This window comes from Crinia signifera, chromosome 3, assembly GCF_055691185.1.
Source record: "Crinia signifera chromosome 3, ASM5569118v1, whole genome shotgun sequence".
Classification (NCBI taxonomy): Eukaryota; Metazoa; Chordata; class Amphibia; order Anura; family Myobatrachidae; genus Crinia; species Crinia signifera.
The window spans coordinates 219,096,008-219,119,329 of record NC_139219.1 but is presented as its reverse complement, the minus strand read 5'-3'; the positions used below and the strand labels follow the sequence as shown (position 1 = coordinate 219,119,329).

At 43.1% G+C, this 23,322-nt stretch overlaps 1 protein-coding gene across 1 annotated transcript in view; it reads left to right on the top strand.

The window, feature by feature from the left end:
• Positions 1–23,322, top strand: part of PDE6D (phosphodiesterase 6D) — a 56,690-nt gene that overhangs the window by 22,356 nt on the left and 11,012 nt on the right. The window contains exons 2-3 of the mRNA XM_083177468.1: positions 11,233–11,321; positions 12,035–12,160. Of these exons, the coding sequence (XP_083033594.1) occupies positions 11,233–11,321; positions 12,035–12,160 (215 nt within the window). The remainder of the gene's footprint in view (positions 1–11,232; positions 11,322–12,034; positions 12,161–23,322) is intronic.

Below are 23,322 nucleotides of genomic sequence, written 5' to 3'. Positions count from 1 at the left end.
TTATGATCTAGTTGGTACACACTAAATGATACGCACGATAGTTTCGTTAACAATATTGTTATCACGCATATCATCTGCCTTTATCGCATAGTGCGTGCCCAGTTTAACCCTGAATGGCAGACTAGATTGGCTATTTGCTGTCAAATTCTGTTTCTCTGCTCTATGCTGCCTTCCTTCCTGTAAACACTGATTGTGTTTTTTGGCTGGCCCAATGACCATTTAGGTGGGATTCCTATGGTGAGTCGACAATGTCTAGTTTGACACTCAACATCACATAGTCGAGACACACACAAAATATCAAAGTGGCTTTGGTCAACACATGAAAAGATCGACATGAGTATTTTTGTGTGTGTGTGTGTGTTATAATCCACATGGGCTACTATTGGGAATGGTAAAGTGGGCCGAAGCATGCCAAGTGAAGTGGTACTCTAATTGTGGGTCCACATACTTAGGTGTCAACATTGACCTGTAAATCCATGAATTACTAACTTTTTGGTGTCAGCCTAATGTACCACACTGCAGTTTGTCTGCCTACTTAAACTTACTTAGTTTGCTCTCAGTGACAGATCTTCAGCCTACCTTCTTGTGTTTATGCATTGGCTCCTTGGGATTCCTGATGTCTCCTAGCATACTTTGGTGTCAGTTGTTACTTCTTGTGCCTAACAGAATTCCATGATATTAGTAATCATATCTGTAACCTTCTGGGCTGTTTGTGTCTTGCTAAATTATACTTTGTTAACCACTACTCTCCACGGATTCAGTACTGAATCCCGGCGGTCGGGATCCCGGCGTTCAGAATCCCGACGCCGGAATCCCGACAGCCAAAATCCCGAGAAGGGGGGGACGTTGATCGCCCCCCCTTGCGGGCTCGCCACGCAGCGGGCCCGGTGCCTCGCTATGCTCGGCACTAAATTTATTCTCCCTCCAGGGGTGTCGTGGACACCCACGGAGGGAGAATGTGTCGGGATTTCGGCGGTCGGGATTCTGAATGCCGGGATCCCGACGGCCGGGATTTTAACTGCATCCCCTCTCCACTACTCTAGCCATACTCTTCGCATTACATTGTGCCAATTACTATATTGTTAATTTTCTGTGCCACTTGTTAATGAAGTGTATCCACCTCCATATGTCCTCATTTTAATTTCTGCTGATTGCATCTATTGTTTACCGGCCAATTGATCTGAACTCTGACCCCTCCCATGGGTGCATAAGTTAGAGCCATGTATCTTTTTGTGATGATCTAATTGCGGCTTTGGCATGTGCACATTAAACGTTGTGCCCCGCTCCCTCTGTGCTATGTACACAAGGCACTGTGCAGGCTGGTTTCATAACGGTGTGGGGTGTGTTCACATGGCATGGCATGGGCCACTGTTCCTCCTGAAAATGTAATTGACTGGTAACCGCTACGTTGCAGTGCTTGGTGACCATTTGCAGGCCCTCATGAACTTCATGCACCACCACAATGGAATATTCCAGCAGGGTAAATCACCCTGTTATCTGTCCCAAGTTGCCCACAATTAATTTGAGGAGCATTTTTGGAAATTATGACAAAAAATTACTCTCTCCTCTAAATAGATAAGACAGACTGAGGGGATAATCCAGTTACCCCCTGATGTTTCACAGATATTAAATTTTTTATTGTGCTATTCGATTAGATCACCCATTAAAAAACACAATTCGCTTCAATGAAACCTGTGTGTTTTGGGTTGATGCAGCGAAATCAAGCTGCTTTATTTTCCTGAAAGGCTTATTACCCCCGGTAGCCTATTACCCACAATCAACGAAGCAATTCAATTGTGCCAATCGGGCATGATTGCTGTGGGTGCTCATCATTTATTTTTTCTTACATCCTCCTGAGGTGGAAAACAGAAATGTAAGAAGAGTTGTGCTTTTAAACACCCAAATAGCATTTTCCTTGTCATGCCCAATACGTTAGACAGGTTTAGTTGCTTTACACAGCTAAACCTGGTGCAATAAACATGATTAGTAACGGGTGCCAAAAAACACTGAATAGCAAAAAAACAATGAATTGCTTCCCCACACCATGATTAAAAAATCGTAGTTTCTAAAACATGTAAAACAATGTTTACAAAATGGTAGTAATCCTGCCTTACCACTTAGAAAAAGATTTTCTAAACTGTTCACAACACGATAAATGTGTGGTGGATGGATCAGTGTGCGTTCTAATAGAAAGCCACAAACAAGAAATTGCAACCTGTACTTGGTCCTCCTGCACCCACTACTCTTACCACCACTTAACATTTTTTAAAAGAAAACACGATTTTCCAGTTTTCTTAAAACCGACAGAGCCCCAGGGAAAGTGGTTAACAAGCTTTGGGGAAGTGGAGCTTTTTTTATTTTTTGTAAATCTAGTCCAGATTTAATATAAAATTCTATTGAAAAAATGAAATGGTATATAATAAAAGGCTAATACTGCTCCTCACCTCTATAGGGGAATTAAAGTTGTTTACCATCTGGTGACCACTAGATGGAGCACTGTGAGTGTTGCTTTGCTTTGTATGGCTGCACACAGTGTTGACTTTACTGTTATGTTGCTGGTAACTAGTCTTAATATCTATCGTCCTTTTTTTTCTTGTGAAGGTCTGCGGTTTAAATTTAGCAATTAATTGAAATTAGATTTAAATGCGAGTTTTATGTTTTGGGTCTCCTAACCCACTCTAAAGGGACAGCATGTTATTGTGCTGCAACACACCCATTTGATGAATCTGTCCCTGTTTACAGATAAGACACAAAATGTACTCACTTGTTTACTGCCAAGTGGTCCTCTGAGTCTTTGTCCCTTGTCATAGAATCCTGATTTAGTGTTCTTGTCCGCTTACTTGCAATGATGATGCAAAAGCCTCCTGCCTTATTGTGGTCTTGACTATGCAGAGCACATTTCTTTGGCTATTTCTTGCCATTGGCAGGAATGACTGTCTTCTAACACTGTTGTTCTTACCCAGGGGCACTGAAAAACAATAGCTAAAGCATATAAATAATAACATGGATATGTTCCTTGCCTTTAACAGAGAAGAACGTTCATTAAAGCTGTTCAAAGCTTCCCAGAGGCATAGGACCTTATTCTGGTTGACTCACAAAGCTGCAAATTTCGCAGCTTTGGGAAATTCGCAGCTTTGCGAGTCCACCAAACGAACCCCCACCCTTGCACGCCGTGATCCCCCGCAGGCATGCAAATGGATGTTTTGAATAAACAACCATGTGTGCGGGTACAAAATCATTAGATCGTTGCCAACCATTAAATTATTTTGCAAGTGCTCGCGGATCCAACTCCGTGGTGTCTTAGATCTGTGGGCGCCCTGTGCAGGAAGCGAGCGGGCTGGTGACATCCACTGGCGTCAGCTGCCTGACGCCCCGCATGTGAGTTACGGGTGCATTAGCATGGGAATGGGCAGCGTTTTCATTGGAACGCCCATGAAATGCTGGGCATTTCCATAGGCGCAGCCCGTTACCACTGCCCCGCAACCCCTTGCCTGCACTGCTAGGTGCGAACGGGACTGCTCGCACCAAGTGTCTGCACCAAACATCGCTCCTCCATCAAGTTTTTACCTTTTTTTTTTTTTTTAAGTTAAACATTTCTGAATGTTGATACTGATGCAGAATTGTCAAAAAATCTCCATCTGCTTTCATAACCGTTTTGGACTATCAGAGTCAAAGTTCATTTAGTAGGCTTTGTGAATATGTGTTCAGAGCTAAAGGAAACCAAACCAAATTTTGACATACAGTTTGCTGATTCTGTAGAGTTCACATCTTTGTCTGACCCTTTCCTGTTTATTTTGCTAATCAGATTTTCTCTCAGATGACACCCACACATATTATACATCTGTTTGCAGCTGGGGTGAGCTTGCAAATAAGTACTTTTGAGAGTATTTGCTCAAGATTACTGATACCATTGCAGCTGAGGAAGGGAATGGACCTCTCTACTTTCAATGGTGTCATGTTTTAACCATAATTTAAGTTTCATATTGCTAATTTTAAAGTGGTGTTTATTTAAAAAGAAACAAACATCCCCCCCACGGTGGCCGGCTCTCTAATTACATATTCCTTAACCCCTTCGGTGTTTTTTTTTTTTTTAGGGATGGGGCGAATTTTTTGCTGGGGAGCGCTCCCTGTAAAAAACCACCGCTGTGTCCCCGGGTCCAGGCAGCGCTGCTGAGCCGCCAATCAGCCGCTGCCCGCCCCGGTGCCATGTCCCTGCCTGCGGCAACCCGGCTTGTCATAAGCCTGCGCTGCAGGCTGTAATACAACAACCAGGGGGTGGGGTGAGCCGGAGATGCGGCGGAGGAGAGGAAGCCGGGCAGCGCTGAAACAAGCTGAGTTCAGCGATTGAACTCTGCCCGGCACTAAACACTGGGAATCCCTAAAATTTCTGGGCTTGCCAGTCTGGAAATTAAGGCATAGCCCGGAAAATTCTCTGGATTACCAGTGAAAGGGTTAAGGGGTGTATTTCAGTATTGACGACCGGCGGGTTGCCAGCATCAAATAGGAGGGAGGAGGGTGGGGATACTGCATTGAGCAGCATGGAACTACATTCGATCTGCCAGATTGAAGCAGAAATACACTTGCCAGGCAAGTGTATTTCTGCTTTCGATCCCGGTGCCGCAGGACCGCGCATCGGTATAGAAGAAACTAACACGGTTTGATTCAGTGTCAAGTTCGATTCGATTTGGACTTTATAGTCCAAATTTAATTGAAAATGACGCTGAATTGAACAGTGTGTACACAGCATTACTGCGCCGGGTGTCCACTTAGAACAGTACACATACCACTAGCCATATAGTACTCCTGGAGTCTGGCAACAACCGATCTCAAGGCAAAAGTAGTTTTGAAAGGTTCAGTGCCTAATGTATTGTGGCACTTGTGTCAGGTACTTTTGCCTTGTGACCACTTATTTCCAGACTCCAGGGGACAAATGTTGTAGGGTGTGAGAATCGGAAAGTGAGAGTTTTCCCATTTAAAAAAAAAAAAACGCAATAATATACAATGCAAAACCAGGTTGGTTTTGCTATGCAACTGATTGCCGCTTTAAAAAAAATGGGAAAACTCTCCCAAAATCTCTCACTTTCTGATTTTCACACCCTACTACATTTGTCCCTAGAAGTGCTTTGTGTGCACATTTGTAGCTGCTCAGATTAACTGAGGACTCGCAGATTTTTGTTTTGTACTCCATAGGACTGTGATTCTGACTCAAGTACAAGTTGCGAGTGGGGCAATTTCTGATGAATTTGCTGGCGTTTATACACCATCACATTCGAGACTCATCCTCGTCAATTTGATTGAACCCCCCCGCGCCATATACTTTATAAAATAGTTTTTTATGCATACCTAGATTTATTTAAAGGTTTCATTTAATAGTACGCCTGGGCAGGGAATAGTATTGACCAGGGAATGCATTACTTTTAATAGCCAAATGATTGTTGGAGTATTATCCTTCAGTGGCTCGAAGTTTCCTACACGACTGAAAAGGATGTTCATTTTCCTGTAGAATGGTCAAGAATAGATCATGTGTGGCCTTGTCCAGTTTTGCTTTCAAGTCTTTGTATTTGCAGATACTTTATTTCTGAGTTATTAGTAAAGTGAAAGACATGAACCTGCGTCATGCAGAGACTAGGGGAAAAGGGATTACTGTACTAAGCAACTGCTGAGGTTTTAGCCTTCCGTTTTACTGCTCCCACTGCACCAAACCTGGAAGAACAAGACAAGTCACGAACGGGACACTGCCAGTATAGCATAATAGTCAAGGTATACCACCGCAACAAGGGGGAATGTGCATATCATCGTGTTCTTACAGTTAGTATTTAGTAGTTAGTTGTGTATTGCAGTTAGTATTTTTTTATTTTATTTATTTGGCTTATTTTCAAAGTAGTCACTAAATTGTATGTAGGTAAGTTCTAATAAAATGTTAGAGCATTTTCTCTTTATGAGTGTTTTTCAATGCCCTGACGGCAAGTTATTGACGTCGAGAAGTGCCGATAACTCTTTGTCGGTGTATTCAACTCACTCCCTTGAGGCGAGGTTTACTCGCCGTTTGCCTCCTCGTCTGTTCCCTAAAGGCAGGGTGGAAGTGGCGAGTGAGGCCATTAAAATGATGAGGCTCACCACAAAATGCGGCGGACTCACTGCATTTGTGGCAACCTTTGCCGTTTAGGGTGATTCTCGCCGGCCTCTCATGGTGAGGATTCGGCTCAAACCTTGAATACCATGAGGGGGTTTTACAGGGAGGATGGCCATCCTCGGCATACAAACCCCCTCGCCGACAGCATTGAATACTGCTCTATATCTTTATTATGTGGAGATGAGAAAGTCTCTTGTATAAAAAATCTAGATTGGTGCGGGAGTCCTCTATATATGTATGTGTAGATATATAATATATACTCACCAGCAAAAGTACAGTGCCTCTCACTCTTCTGCACAGTGTTCATACACATGTAAAGGCAGTTATGTCATAATCCTTCTGCTTTATCCTTAACACAATCTTTGAACTACAGAACTAGGGTAAAAATGTAGTGTTACCATAAATCAGTTAGATTTACCATTGCATGGAATCTCCTTACCTCAACAAAAGTGGGTAGGAGGTAAGTTTATTAGATAATGCTTTAAGCTTAGGGATAAAATATGTTCACAAACCTGGCTCTATAAATGAACAGTTCTTTGTAACCACAATGAAAGCTTGCTTTAGTACTCGCACATGGCAGGTAACAAGACAATTTTGGCTCTAGCAGTGAAGGTTTATTCAGTGGCTTGCATATATGGCACAACTAAAGTGGAATTTATGGAGCATCAAGGAAATTAACGCTACTGTGGTGTGTTCATGACAGGCACACATTCTTGTTAAAGTTTTTAATGCAAGTGTACACATCTTGTTGTCATTTTATAGCAGAGAGTAGGGGATATAGCCAAGTCTATTTTCTGCAAAGCTTGGCTCTCCCATATGCATGATGGCTTTTTAATGCTGTCAGGAAGAATGCTAATACATGGTGTCATTATGGGATAGATGGATAATATTCCAATAACTCGGGCAGAAACCTGACTTGAGCCTGCCGTCAACTACTCAGTATTAAATATTTAAAATGTGTAATCCTTTAAGCATGTTGGGGGGAAAAATCAGCTACATCTGTTTTTATTTTTATTTTTTCCTTATGTGAGGTTTCTAGGACTGCATCCAGTGCAGATTATGTTTAAAAGGGAAAATTCTTTCCAGCAGTAACTACTGTAGGTACTGCAGTTTTACTGTACATCAATATCACACAAGCTGTTCTATCATTTCAGCTATCCTCCGTGTAGGCTTAATTTTTGATGGGAGTTGATAGATGTTTTCCTTAAACATACGTCTTGGGTACATAATTTATGTACCTTTTTTCTTTTGACAGCCATTTACTAAGGCAGTAAATTGTACCATTACCATGTTGCCCAGAGATGTAGGGATGCCCCAATCCAGATTATAAAGTTGCATACCAATTTCTTAGATTTACCTGCATATAAACCATTTCCCAGCCTAAATTGTGTGACATTACATTTTCAGCGAGAAAACACTGTGTATGTAGTGAATTTTATAATTGTAAAGGAAAACTGTAATGGGGCACAATATGAACTGGAGGGGACTGCAATGAATCATAATCTGATCTGCTCGTTGTAATGTGAAGGGCACTACAATAACATAATATGAACTAAGGTCCTTTAATGTGGCACAATATGAAACAGAGGCACTATAGTGTGGCATAATATGAATGGGTGTACTGTAAATAGCATAATTTAAACTGGGACACTGTATGTCATAAAATCCATATGCATACTTCCCAACCTTGTCCATATCTAAAGAGGGACCTGTTGGGTACCCGTTTTTTTGGAGGGGCATGGCCATAGCGATATGGGTGCGTGGCCTATTTCAGCGAGGTCACGCCCCATTTTCACCATTTTGGGGGCATGGCTAGTGGCTCTCAGAGCTTCTGGCTATGTCCCCAGCCCCTCAGGCTGCAGAATAGGCGCATTATTACTATTCTGCAGCATGTGGGGCTGGGGAGACAGAGACAGGGGGGCGACAGGGGGACTCGGGAAAGTCCTTAAAAAGCGGGACATATGCAGCAGGAATACTGTATGTGTATATAATATATAGACACAGGCTATTATTAATATTGGAGTTTATTACTGTACCCTGCTCAGTGGCTGCCCTCAGACCTGCCAGGCTCCCTGATTGCCAGTGCCATCACCGCCCATTGGATCCCCTGCGAGTGAAACAGTCTTGTGTGCTGCTGGGGTCGGAGATCACGTGGGCAGCTGGCGTCACCAGCCATCCTTCCTTCTGAGCCCTCAGTACCGCGGAAGCAGCTGTGTGCGGCCGCCCTCCCGTGGCTATTTTAACTTTGGTTGAGCCAGGGCTGGCCGTGGCCATCTTTAATATGGACATAGTGCTGCTTACCATGTAGATGGCGGTTCGTGCAGACCAGCCAGGGAGGGTGAGCGGCCGCACACTAGCTTAAATGAGCCTGCCCACTGGGAAATTACCTGGTTTCCCAGCAGGGCCAATTCACCCCTGCCGATACATGGCCCTTCTAATTTAGCATCGCCTATCAAAATAGACTCTGCAGGCAAGTCTATTTTGACTGAATCATAGGCTATCATAGTGAACCAAGATAAAGGGTGGCATTCAATCCCCATGCTATTTTCGACCGGGGAAATAGCGGCGGCCACCTGTTCAATGCTGTCGTTTCCGACAGCATTGAAGGCAGAATTTGACTAAATGGATCCAACTTTAAAACCAGTCGTGGATTGTCGAATTCACGACCAGATCTCAACAATCCATTGCCGTTTTCGCCTACCTGACCCCCTTTTGCAAAGTGGACAGGCTGAACATTAAATATACTGTCAATGCAGGGCGAAAACGGCCTGGGATTCTGACCTGTCATAACGTTCCATCAGTCGGTATCCCGCATTGAATACACCCCAAAATCTCCAGTGCATATAGTCAAAATCACTTAGATAGAAAAATCGTTTTGTGCGTACACAGCTTTACAGGTATACCTGTTGTAGCACAGTGGTTTTGTCTGCTTGAATCTTTTTAACACATGCATTCGTACAACCCCACGCACATAATCTTTACACTGGAAACTTTTCACTCTAATCTAGTTTTTCATCTGTGAATGCCATTTGTAATTTAAAAATGGTTAAACTCATGTTCTGGAAATCATTACGGTGTCAGTGGTCCATCTATATCTGGAGCCTGCACTTTGTATAATTTCTTTTTTTTTTTTTATGCGGTGTAATAACATACATAAAGGGGGTTATTCAATCTTGGCTGAGTTTTTTTCCACAGGTTAAAAAAAAACAGTAAAGATTCACCTATAAGTATTCAATCACAGGCATTTTTCACACGTTTTCAAATCTATTTTTGACCATGCCATTTTTTGGTGAAAATGGCTGCAAAAATGGGCCAAAACCACATGAATTTGCTGCCGTTTACCTGATTTACATGGTGTTCGCCGATACAACATTTTTCACCCAGGCGAACTATCGGCACATGGATTGAATAGGGCGAGTTTAATTCGCTCCAAAAAACTATATTAAATTGCAGGTTTTTTTGCCTGTCATAAAATTACGCCCATAGTGCGCACCGCAAAACTGCTCACCAGCAAAGGGGTGTGGCTTCATGGGTTGAGAGCTTGGCTTTGCGGTCTGAAACTTTGTTTTCATCACTACTAAGGGTTTGGAGCTGCTGGTCTGTCTCCAGAGACATGTCTGCGTGCAGTGCTAGCTCCTTAACGGTTACATGCAATGTTGTAGTGCAGCAACTGGTTCCTGTCACTAAGGAGGAGCCTCTGGAGTAACTACATAAAACTTTGCATGGGCTCCGCTTACATTCTGTGTCATTTCTCAGACTGCATTGTGGCTTATAGATGCATTAACCACATAAGGTGAGAACAGTTTTATTTGTAATGACAAGTGATACATTTTTTTTTAATACATTTTATCTTTCTTTTTTTCTTTAAGATAACATTTTTTTTAAATGGCTATTCCTTTCATTTATTTTATTAAGTTCTTGTTCATTTTGTCTATTGTAATTACTGTTTTGCAGACTGAGTGCGTCCATGACTTCGTAGCCTTTTAGCCCACCCCTGATCCGTAGCCTCTAATTACAGTGACCCTCTGTCCCTAGTTGGATGAAGACATTCTAAACTGTTTAATCCCATTAAGAGATAACACTTAGTCATGCTGCTAGGGCCTGCACTCTGCGCCAAAGTGTGCATATACTTGACACTGAAGACCCTGCGTGTGAACATTTATTGTGCATTCTTTTGCAATGTCTGTAGGAATAACATGTTTTTAACAGCAGGTTGAAAATGTTCACTTCATGGGTGGAATTCATTTGTTTTAGTGATGCCCTGCGCCACTAATTGTTGGCCCGTTGGGGCACGCACACTGCAGAGTCCATTATTTCTTATGTCCTTATGTCACAACACTGGAAGAAAGCTGATGGATCCAGGAATGCCACAGGCCAGATAGAGCTCCAGATGGTAAGTATACAAGCAGCAGATCTAGAACCCAGACGAGTAGCTCAGAGGGGGCTACCACTAAAGCCGAGCAGGAGTAGGTATTTCCTATAGCAAACAGTATTTTGAGCAAAATGAAAACGGGACAAGTGCGTTCTCCATGGTACACCAGGCGAGGATTCCCCCAGAACATAGATTAGGGTGAGCAGCCGGTGAGGGGGTAAGATGGCGAGGATGGCTTGTTTTCGGAGATCCTTGCCAAAAACAAGCCACCCTCACCGCAGAAACCCCCTCACCGGCGGCATTGAATACCGCCCACTGAATGCAATGCATTTCTTTAAACCCAACCGTTTTCTCAGGCACTGGACTAAACTGGTATTTGCTGTGCCCCATAGCAGAATGTGAAATGAAGCAACAACATGATAGTAATAAGATTTAAAGCATTGCAGTAATATAACATTATTGTTACCATATCAGAGCTGTGTTCGGCATTCTGCTGTCCACGTTGACAGTGTTGACACTAGAATATGACTTCATGTCACACTTTGAATGCAGCAGGCATGTTTTTCCTTATTTTCCAATTTCTGTACATATTATTAATGATAGTATATTAGTAATTGCGTATTTTTATTTTTTAAAAATCCATTCAAGAGTAGTAATTAAAGTAGGCTACATTGTTTGAGTTTTTGTGTTCTAGAACACAGTGGATTGTATTCCTTAACTTTACTAGAAATTCAATGATTCTCCGAGATGGCGAAACTGGGAAAACAATGTGGCAAGGAGCGGAAGATCTATCCTTTCCAGATGTTGAACATGAAGGTAACTTAACCTGATTATATTAATCCTTTCAAACAAGTATGGTCAAATGTAAAGTTTACATATTTGTACCAATGCAGCACATGTGTTTATGAGCAAAGAAGATGCACAGTGTACTGCAGGTCATTGGAGAAATAAGAAAATTGTCCATATAACCTTGGTGTGAAATAGTGTATTGGTATTGGGCAAATAACTTTACTTTCTCTTAGGAAAGAAGAGTCCTACATCCTTCATATGTACAGTCCATCCTGGTTTAAATATAATTTTTCACTGTTTGCCAAGAGAACAACTGTTTATGTGATGAATTCTAATTTTACAGAACCAGTGTGATTTTGAGTGAGATTGCTGCTAAATTTAAAGGGGCAGTTATATGGTTAATTCAGCCTTATACATGTATGCCTGGGGGGGTGCGAGCTGAGGCAGCCGGGCACACCCGTACGAAGCCCCATTGGGACTCTCTAGTGGATGCTGGCTCAAACACATTCTGAATGCAGTCCTTTGAATCTGTACACGAACTGCTGCAATGAGTTGTGACTAGATGTATTTATTTTTAAATAAGATGCCCAATATTAGCAGTTTCACGAGACCAGGTGGCTCACACGCTGCGTGGGGTATTGAGGCATGATTTATGTAATACACATGTATAACGGTGATGTACAGTGTCCTCTTTTGGAGAATGTATTATGTACACTTCATTTTTTTACTTTTTTCTGTAGCCCGTGTACCCAAGAAAATCTTGAAATGTAAATCTGTGTCCAGAGAAATAAACTTTGCATCTGAAGAAGAAATGGAGAATTTCAGACTAGAACAGAAAGTCTACTTTAAGGGACAGTGTCTAGAAGGTAAAATGGCAACACAGTATTTCTCAGGTGTTTCAAGAACAGCTAGAGGGAAGTTTTGTTGGATTTCATATTATCTAGTCCATGAAGATAATTTTGGGGCTCAGTTTCCTAATAAGCTGGAAGGTCTGTAATTGCATGATGCCACCAGCCAAACTTCTGTCAGTGCTAACACAACACAAAGCAGGTGTTCATTTTTATTACCAGCATAAGTAAATTGATACATAGGGGGGAATTTACTAGGTACTTGTGAGTTATCCGGGCGTCCGATTTTTAAATCGGGTCGGATCGGGACATCGCATCGCATCGCATGCGACCATCGGATGCGATGCGATGCGATGACCCGATTTTTCCATAGGAATCAATGTTAAAATGGACTGAGTCCATTTTAACATGGAATTCAATGGGAAAAAGGGGTCCTTTTCATACCCCTACTATCCAAGTGGGCATGGAGTTGGATATAAACCTGTGGCGAGCGTAGCGAGCCACCGAGCCCGAAGCGTGGCGAGCGGACACGGAATACAGTCCCCTCGCGGGGCTCGCTTAGCTCGCCACGATTCGGGCTTGGTGGCTCGCTACGCTCGCCACAGGTTTATATCCAACTCCATGCCCACTTGGATAGTAGGGGTATGAAAAGGACCCCTTTTTCCCATTGAATTCCATGTTAAAATGGACTCAGTCCATTTTAACATTGATTCCTATGGAAAAATCGGGTCATCGCATCCGATGGTCGCATGCGATGCGATGCGATATCGTATCGCATCGCATCTGATTGTATGCCTTAACTTAAGGCATACAATCAAAAAATCGGACGCCCAGATAACTCACAAGTACCATTTACTAATATGAAAAACCGAGTTTTTCGTATTAGTATTTCCCCTACGACTGCATACGACTGTTTGAGTCGTATGCAAAGTCGTGTTCCGGAGGGGGATTTACAAAGCAGTCATATACGACTGCTTTGTAACCCTCCGATGTCGTAGGAATTCGTATTAGCAGCCGTATATACGGCTGCTAATACGAATTATTTGTAGGCAGTCTGCACGGATCAGTCAGATCCGTGCAGGCTGCAAGGTGTAAAAAAAAATTAAATAAATAAATAATAATAAAAAAAAAACGGCGTGGGGTCCCCCCCACAGCCGAAACCAGCACCAGGCTGACGGAGCCTGGAGCCGGTAATTAAAAATCAGGGAACCCGACAAATAGGGGTTCCCTGATTTTTAACAACCAGCCCCAGGCTCCTGCTCTGGGGCTGGTTCCCAAAATACGGGGGACAAAATGACTAGGGGTCCCCCGTATTTTAAGAACCAGCCCCAGGCAAAACCAGCCAGCAGGGTAATGCCACAGCCGGGGGGAGACTTTTTATGCAAGTCCCCCCGGCCAAAGCATTAACCCTACCGACCAGTCAGCCTGGCCAGGGGCCCTGGGGGAGTGGGGACCCCCCCAATAAAGGGGGTCCCCCCCTCCAGGACTTACCTGACCAGGCTGAAGCCTGGTGCTGTCCTCGATGCCCCTGGGCGGTGGGCATCGAGCTGATAGTGGTGTAAAAAATAGAACAAACTATTGTTTTTTACTGTGGCACTACAAGTGCCAGCAAGCCTCCCCAGCAAGCTGGGACTTGGAGAACCACAAGTCCCAGCCTGCTGGGCATTAAAGGGCCCGCTGGGTCTTGTAGTGCCACAGTAAAAAAAATAGTTAAATAAAACACACTGACACCCATTTTAAATAAAAGTTTAATACACACATTACACACATACTGATACTTACCTATCTTGATCCTGTTGGTAGGTCGCTGGCTCCGGTGTCGGCGGCTCCGTGTCGGCGGCTCCGGGGGCGTCCTGTCCGAGGATAATCCATGTTGGACCTGTGGAAGGAAATCCTACTCACCCAGGTCCTGCATGGATGGTCTTCTTTCTTCATCTGTCGACATCCAGGTCTTCTGGCAGCTGCTGACGACTTCCAGCAGCTGTCGGCATCTCCCGCGACACTCCCCGGCTTTCAGAGCCGGAGAGATCCTTCCTCTTCGGCGTCTGGGCTCAGAATGAATTCTGGCCAATCAGGAGCCGCCTAGCGGCCAATCAGGAAATGCCCAGGGGCATCGAGGACAGCACCAGGCTTCAGCCTGGTCAGGTAAGTCCTGGAGGGGGGGGACCCCTTTATTGGGGGGGTCCCCACTCCCCCAGGGCCCCTGGCCAGGCTGACTGGTCGGTAGGGTTAATGCTTTGGCCGGGGGGACTTGCATAAAAAGTCTCCCCCCGGCTGTGGCATTACCCTGCTGGCTGGTTTTGCCTGGGGCTGGTTCTTAAAATACGGGGGACCCCTAGTCATTTTGTCCCCCGTATTTTGGGAACCAGCCCCAGAGCAGGAGCCTGGGGCTGGTTGTTAAAAATCAGGGAACCCCTATTTGTCGGGTTCCCTGATTTTTAATTACCGGCTCCAGGCTCCGTCAGCCTGGTGCTGGTTTCGGCTGTGGGGGGGACCCCACGCCGTTTTTTTTTTATTATTTATTTAATTTTTCTATTTTTTTACACTGAAGCCTGCACGGATCTGACTGATCCGTGCAGGCTTAAAGCAAATAGAACAGGAAAATGGTGTTCTATTTTCCTGTCGTATTTGCATGCCTGTTTTACACCACTAAGCAGCCGTATTATCAGTACGGCTGCTTAGTAAATCAGAAACCACCATTCTTTTGAATAGTGATTTCTGTCGTATCCTATCGATGGTGTAGACATTCGTATTTGTAAATACAAATACGAATGTTCCATCTTTAGGAATACGAATTGTTGTATTTTTGGGATTGTAAATCCCGAAAATACAAATTCGTAAAAAAAAGGTGTATTTCTCCCTACGAATACACCTTTTTTCTACGAATCCATTTTGGTAAATGTCCCCCATAATTGCTACCATCCTTACTCAGTGATTCTGCCTCATTCCGTACACTCCTGTTTACTTCTACTGATGATCATATGTTAAGCTGGGTACATATCTATACAATCCCTGTTTTCTTGCAACCGTTCGACCGACCGTAGACACGTTGGACCGTCCACAAACAACAGCCGATACGCGCGTACACACCTGTACAATTTTACTTGCGATGTCCGATGTACTCCCGTCCAAACAGTCACAAGAAAAATATTGTACCACTGTACACACTCTGTCGATTGTCATTGCATGATGGTGCACCCCTGTTGCACAGGTACTTGTAGTGCCACGTAAAAAGATGTAGCCAGCCGGCAGGGTGACTAGAAACAGGCATACGGCAAATAGCTGGGGTGTGCATCTAGATGTAGTCAGCCGGCTGGCTACATCTAGACGTGCACCCCAGCTATTTGCTGTATTTCTGTCTCTAGTCACCCTGCCGGCTGACTACATCTAGACGTGCACCCCGGCTATTTGCCGTATGTCTATCTCTAGTCACCCTGCCGGCTGACTACATCTAGACGTGCACCCCGGCTATTTGCCGTATGTCTGTCTCTAGTCACTCTGCCGGCTGACTACATCTAGACGGCCAGATACACCGTTCTTCAGAGCAGTTTGCCGGAATTAACTTTTTACGTGGCACTGCAAGTACCTGTGCAGCAGGGGGGTTAAGCATCATGCAATGACAATCGAGAGAGTGACTACATGCTGTGCTGTAGGAGAGATCATGCAGCTATGGAACGTCCAGCATATCGATCGAACGTGCGTACACACTGCACTTTTGTTCCGATATGGGGCCGGTCGGATGAAAATTAAACAGCAATGAACCTTCGACCGACCAAGTATGGACGGACAAGACCGTTTTTGGCCGTTTATCACTCGTACGGGACAGTATATACACCTATACAATTGAACGGCCATCCGACCCAGAAAGGAAGAACGGCCCAACGATTGTATGTATGTGTACCCAGCTTAACTAAGGCTTGCTATGAGCAGCATGTTAATGACTGTGCTGTATTCCAAAGCCACAGGGTGAGCATGTAAAAGGTAGTAGGACAATGAGTGAGTTCTATAGTGCATAATTGGCTTCCTATGAGAGGTAGGGCGTGGTTATGCTGCAGGAAGACGCTGTATGGTAGGGCACATACAATCTGATGCAAAAGTAGGTCAGTCTGCAGTGTTTTTATTTATTGAATTCACCTAAATTATTTAAAGGAAAGGTAAACGTTAATATGAAGCAGCCTGGTAACAATATGAAATCAAGTATGACATCAAGCCAAAGTGAAAAATACAAATATGCACTAGCCTTGCATATTTTATTAAGCATTAGAGGGAAGCAAGGGTGGCCCTAAGGTATATCTAATGGAATAAAGAAGTGCCTTATCTGCAGGAACTGGTGGAACCGTTAGGAGAGTTAGCATGGTAAAACCATCAACCGATTAGGAGAAAGCGATCTTAAGGCATTTAATTTGAGAACTACGTCAATCAAAGGGGAAATTCGGTACTTATATGTTGGGCGCCCAACTAACATATATTTGCTTAGTTTTACGCGTCTCGCCACGCTTCGGGCTCGGCGGCTCGCTGCACTCGCCACACTATATAAATTCAACTTCATGCCGACATGGATAGTGGGGGTATGAGAGTACTTACTATAGTGGACGCCCAACTAACATATAAGTACCGGAAATTCAGTTCAGGCAAATGTTTAAGCTTGGTAGGCATGAAAAGTTCTGTCGCTCAGTCTTGACCCAATTTGTTTTGAAGTTCAAACGTACTGACATATGCTGATTCTCATCAAACAGATTTGAAAGTTAGGCCACGTGATACTTTATAGTCATAAAGATATCCTCATTCAATGCCATTTTATGGCGTGTTAGAAACCACCGATATCTGTGTTCATCCTAATTTTTGAAGTGAGCAGTTCCTTGGTAAAGTCAAAAGATTAGAATTGGCAGAAGATAAACTTGTCCTATTAGCCACAGGGATAGTAGGAGAGGTACAATAATCATTATAACTGAGGCTGAGGGATAGCGGTATAAAGTTGTATCCAGCAAGTACCCTCCTCATGAAGGGTCACACTGCACAGTCAAATGCCATCTCCTTATTCCTTTTAGTGCCAACTTCTCTATGAGGGATGCACAACATATTCAATAAAAATGCCAGCATCACTCACATTTGTTATATAAGTTAAAATAAAAATATGTGTAAAAAATAATTATATTTCCTATATATAAGGTAAACTTTACAGGTCATTATGATGAAGAAAAATGTTTGCTTAGCAATTTTATTATGACAAATTCACTTGGCACTCAAAGGGTTAAGTAAAGAAAGGGAAATGGAAACCTTCATTCTGAGACCTGATGAATCAAGCCAATTATCTGTCAGGTATTGGTAGGACTGACCCATAGTAACCCTAGGTTTCCACTATTGAATTGAATAGGGGAAGTGTTTATTGGCTTAAGAAAGCGTTAGGAAAGTCAGAGGCTCGCCTCTCTCAGCCAGTGAACTCTCTCCCTTTTATTTACAATGAGAGCTTTTGCCAAAACCTGGTTATTCAGAATGAGTGTCCTCAAAGGTCACTACTATGTCCACTGGCTTGTATACTATTGCTCTAAAACAGGGGTGGGGAGCCTTTTTTGTGCCATGGGCGTTTGTATGGGGAAAAAATCCTTCCAGGGCCATATATAAAAATGTATCTTACAACTTTCCCTGCTGCAGCTGTCCTACGCTTCGGCGGCTGCCTCTGAATAGGACTGACTGTCGCATACGGCCCCCGGGCCTGAGGTTCCCAAATGTAGAATAACATTTGGGTTATAATATTGATATGTCACCAAAGTTATTAGATGTGCCAACTGACCTATGGCAATAGATGAAGACAGTCTCAGGTGTGGAGCTACTTCTATGCTGATCATGAGTTAATGAAGGACATCTGTGCTGTCCATTGTAGTGAAAAGATGGGTAGTCAAGCAGGGTCCACTTAGTAGCAACATACCCAGGCTGGAACTACCAATAATTGGCTCCAGGAAGACTGGCACCTGCAGCTGTGAGGAGACCAGTGGTACAGCGGAAACATGTCTGATAGGACTAGCAGGGCATGCAATATATTAATTGTACTTCACAGTTGTACAATAGGAGGATAGTTACATGACTGAGTTCTTGCAGTGCAGAGATCTAAGTTGTGTTTTGTGATTGGTCAATAGATGGGTTCTCTGTTCATTATCACTGGATGTGCCAGAGGGTGGAATAACCTAGATTTCCAGTTGCAGTTCAACAACAGCTGGATAACCACATGTTGCCCAAGCCTGATAAATGCTCTGTGCAATAGGAGGAGTTATTGTATATTTGTTTTAAAATGAATAAAGAGTCCGCTGAATAAATTAGATACATACTTGAAGATGAAAATGTTATTTAATATGCTGTTTTGTAGAGGAAAAAAGTAAATTACAAAAGTTTCTTTAAACCTAATGTATGTTTATTTTTTTGTTTTTTAAAGATTCAGTTACAACTTTGAATTTTTAGAATGATGAGTCGCTTTTAGGGTAATTACATAATGTTTTTGTTTGTGTTTTGGTTTAAAGTAACTGCTGTTTGCACAGGAATACATGTGTAATGTTCTATATTTGATGCTGATCCGCATTGGCTGGATGTGCTTATTGACTAAATGCGTATAATTGGGCAACACCATTATCTTACTTGTATTGGCTATAATCGGATTATGGTTTTACCATACACTGTACCCCTTGATGGGGGATGTCTGGCGATGCCACTGTGTAAACCTAGCTCTTTACCGTTACACACACAAATAACTTGGTTTAACTTTGCATACCTTGTGTATGGCATTGTCTCTTTATCTCTCTTCTGTCATGGGCTGTTGGGCCAAGCATATAGGGCCTATTCTTATTGTTACAAACACACACACACACACACACACACACACACACACACACACACACACACACACACACTGTAATTTGCTTGTTAACTTAAAATAATCATTCACATGCAAACTAACATAATTGTTTGTCAGATCTTAATGGGGAAAAAAAAAACATTAGATGCATCATTTAGTTATATCACAATATTGTGTCCTATATGAACCCCATATATGCAGATGTGCAGCACAAACGTTGTTTTGATCTGACTGATAATAGCAAGCAAGTTTAGTGTTGGTGCACTTTTGTTTAGGACAGACACCTGTCAGTGCAGCACTGACTGTGGGTAATGTTTTGCATAGTATGATGTGTAGAGCCAGACAAATGTTGGTGAGGGAAACGGTCGTATTGTCGACCCGACTTAGGTCGACACTGTTGGGTCGACAGGCAACAAGGTCGACATGGGACAAGGTCGACATGGTTTTACGCTGACATGCGTTAGGTCGACATGGGTTAGGTCGACATGGGGTTTTTCACAGTTTTTCGAGCCGACATGTGCCGACAGGCGGTGTTTCATGCCCTACCATCCACTAGGGCATGGTGGGAGAATAAAATAGTGTGCCGAGCGCAGCAAGGCACTGTGCCCGAAGCATCGCATGCGAAGCGTGCGATGCGCGGGGCTGCGGTTGACTTCCAACTGTGTCCATGTCGACTGTGTCAACATTCGGGTAAAAAAACTGAAAAAACCCTTGTCTACCTAACCCATGTTGATTTAAACCCTTGTCGACCTTGTCCCATGTCGACCTAGACACCTGTCAACCTTCACCCATGTCGACCTTGTTGTCTGTCGACCCAACGGTGTCGACCTAAGTCGGGTCGACAATACGATCCACACCCGCTGGTGAGCCTCTACATACAATGCATAATTGTGCTGGATATTTTGTGCATGAATGCATAATGATCTGTCGTTTGAGAGATTTGGTGTGTGCAACAGTAGGAGATTCCGCATTCTTGCTGGCTTCATTGGAAATCCACAGAGCCTTTATCGATGCACAGGACAATTACATTTTCCACCATCTCATCTATTGCAGGGTAAGCTAGTAGGTCATTGGAACACCTTTTGTTCAAGCCAGGCTCATTCATATTGAATTTTGGAAATGCCCAGTGTTTCCATATTTACAAGTTATTTTGGTACTTGTTTACTAGCAGGGCGCCACCGATTTTAATTGTATGAAATCGGGTCGCAAAAATCGGGTCAATCGCATGCGATGCGACGCGACCGACCCGATTTTTACATTGGCCCCAATGTTAAATGCCCCCCAGACCCCATTTTTCATTGTATGACCCCCATTGTTAACGCCAGGCCACGATCAATGTCAACCCGAAGCATGGTAAGCGCCGCGAGTCCGTGAGGGGCGGCGGTACACGTCCTTCCTTCATACCCCCCACTATACACGTCGGCGTGGAGTTGATTATATATAGTGTGGCGAGCGCGAAGTGTGGCGAGCGCAGCGCATTACTTCAGACGTATTACGTGTCCCCTCGCGGGGCTCGCCACGCTTCGGGCTCGGTGGCTGGCTGCGCTCGCCACACTATATAAAATCATCTCCACGCCGACATGGATATTGGGGGTATGAAAAGGTTGGAGGACGCGCACCGCCGCCTCTCATGGGCTCGCTGCACTCGCCACGCTTCGGGTTGACGTTGATCGTGGCGTTGCGTTAACAATGGAGGGGCATTTGACATAATTAACCATCAGTGTGGGTTTACAATTTAAAATCGGGTCTAGGGGGCATGTAAAATCGGGTCTCTGGGATCCTTTTTACATTGGGTCCAATGTAAAAATCAGGTCGGTCGCGTCGCATCGATAATGGCTTGCGATGCGACCGATTTTCAAAGTGCGTTAAAACGTCTTTAAAGCCCGAAAATTGGGTCGGTCGGGTCCCATCGCATACCTTAAGTTAAGGTATGCGATGGGACCCGACAGGCGCCGTGCTAGGAAACAAGTACCATTATTTTATATAAAGAATGCAATACAGACAGTATTTTTAGGAGCATGGAAAAAGGTTTTTTTTTTTTTGGGGGGGGGGGGGGGGGGGGGAGTTTTTACAAGTAACCACTGTGTGACAGCAAATATATTATACACACACACACACATCTATATTCTAAATTGTACAGTAACTTAATTTAAATAAAGTGTTACAGGCAAATTAAAAAATGTTTTATTATTGGGTCCATGAAATATGTTTGAGATTACAATTCCTGTTAGTACTACTATATGCTGATTAATAATAGGGTTTGTTTCATGTGTTTTCCCCTAAACTTTTATTAACCATAAATTATTTTCCATAAATATCCATCTTTCTGCTTCTTAATATTCATGCAAGTGGAACGATCCTAGTGCTTCCTCTCTGTCAAGGTGAAATGTAAAACTTTCTTTGACATAATAATAATAATTACCAATATACTCTCTTACTCATACTATACAAATTAATTGTTGTGTGCAAAATTATATTAATATAATCTAACATTTTGAATGGCACCCATACATCTTAACAGGACATTGCCATCTGGTGGCCAAATGAACAATTCAAAAGAATGACATTTTGTTTTAAGTGTTTTATGGGCCTGATCAGCATGTACGCCTCATTTGTTTTATTTATTTAATTTTTCTATTTTTTTACACTGAAGCCTGCACGGATCTGACTGATCCGTGCAGGCTTAAAGCAAATAGAACAGGAAAATGGTGTTCTATTTTCCTGTCGTATTTGCATGCCTGTTTTACACCACTAAGCAGCCGTATTATCAGTACGGCTGCTTAGTAAATCAGAAACCACCATTCTTTTGAATAGTGATTTCTGTCGTATCCTATCGATGGTGTAGACATTCGTATTTGTAAATACAAATACGAATGTTCCATCTTTAGGAATACGAATTGTTGTATTTTTGGGATTGTAAATCCCGAAAATACAAATTCGTAAAAAAAAGGTGTATTTCTCCCTACGAATACACCTTTTTTCTACGAATCCATTTTGGTAAATGTCCCCCATAATTGCTACCATCCTTACTCAGTGATTCTGCCTCATTCCGTACACTCCTGTTTACTTCTACTGATGATCATATGTTAAGCTGGGTACATATCTATACAATCCCTGTTTTCTTGCAACCGTTCGACCGACCGTAGACACGTTGGACCGTCCACAAACAACAGCCGATACGCGCGTACACACCTGTACAATTTTACTTGCGATGTCCGATGTACTCCCGTCCAAACAGTCACAAGAAAAATATTGTACCACTGTACACACTCTGTCGATTGTCATTGCATGATGGTGCACCCCTGTTGCACAGGTACTTGTAGTGCCACGTAAAAAGATGTAGCCAGCCGGCAGGGTGACTAGAAACAGGCATACGGCAAATAGCTGAATTTATTGAATTCACCTAAATTATTTAAAGGAAAGGTAAACGTTAATATGAAGCAGCCTGGTAACAATATGAAATCAAGTATGACATCAAGCCAAAGTGAAAAATACAAATATGCACTAGCCTTGCATATTTTATTAAGCATTAGAGGGAAGCAAGGGTGGCCCTAAGGTATATCTAATGGAATAAAGAAGTGCCTTATCTGCAGGAACTGGTGGAACCGTTAGGAGAGTTAGCATGGTAAAACCATCAACCGATTAGGAGAAAGCGATCTTAAGGCATTTAATTTGAGAACTACGTCAATCAAAGGGGAAATTCGGTACTTATATGTTGGGCGCCCAACTAACATATATTTGCTTAGTTTTACGCGTCTCGCCACGCTTCGGGCTCGGCGGCTCGCTGCACTCGCCACACTATATAAATTCAACTTCATGCCGACATGGATAGTGGGGGTATGAGAGTACTTACTATAGTGGACGCCCAACTAACATATAAGTACCGGAAATTCAGTTCAGGCAAATGTTTAAGCTTGGTAGGCATGAAAAGTTCTGTCGCTCAGTCTTGACCCAATTTGTTTTGAAGTTCAAACGTACTGACATATGCTGATTCTCATCAAACAGATTTGAAAGTTAGGCCACGTGATACTTTATAGTCATAAAGATATCCTCATTCAATGCCATTTTATGGCGCGTTAGATACCACCGATATCTGTGTTCATCCTAATTTTTGAAGTGAGCAGTTCCTTGGTAAAGTCAAAAGATTAGAATTGGCAGAAGATAAACTTGTCCTATTAGCCACAGGGATAGTAGGAGAGGTACAATAATCATTATAACTGAGGCTGAGGGATAGCGGTATAAAGTTGTATCCAGCAAGTACCCTCCTCATGAAGGGTCACACTGCACAGTCAAATGCCATCTCCTTATTCCTTTTAGTGCCAACTTCTCTATGAGG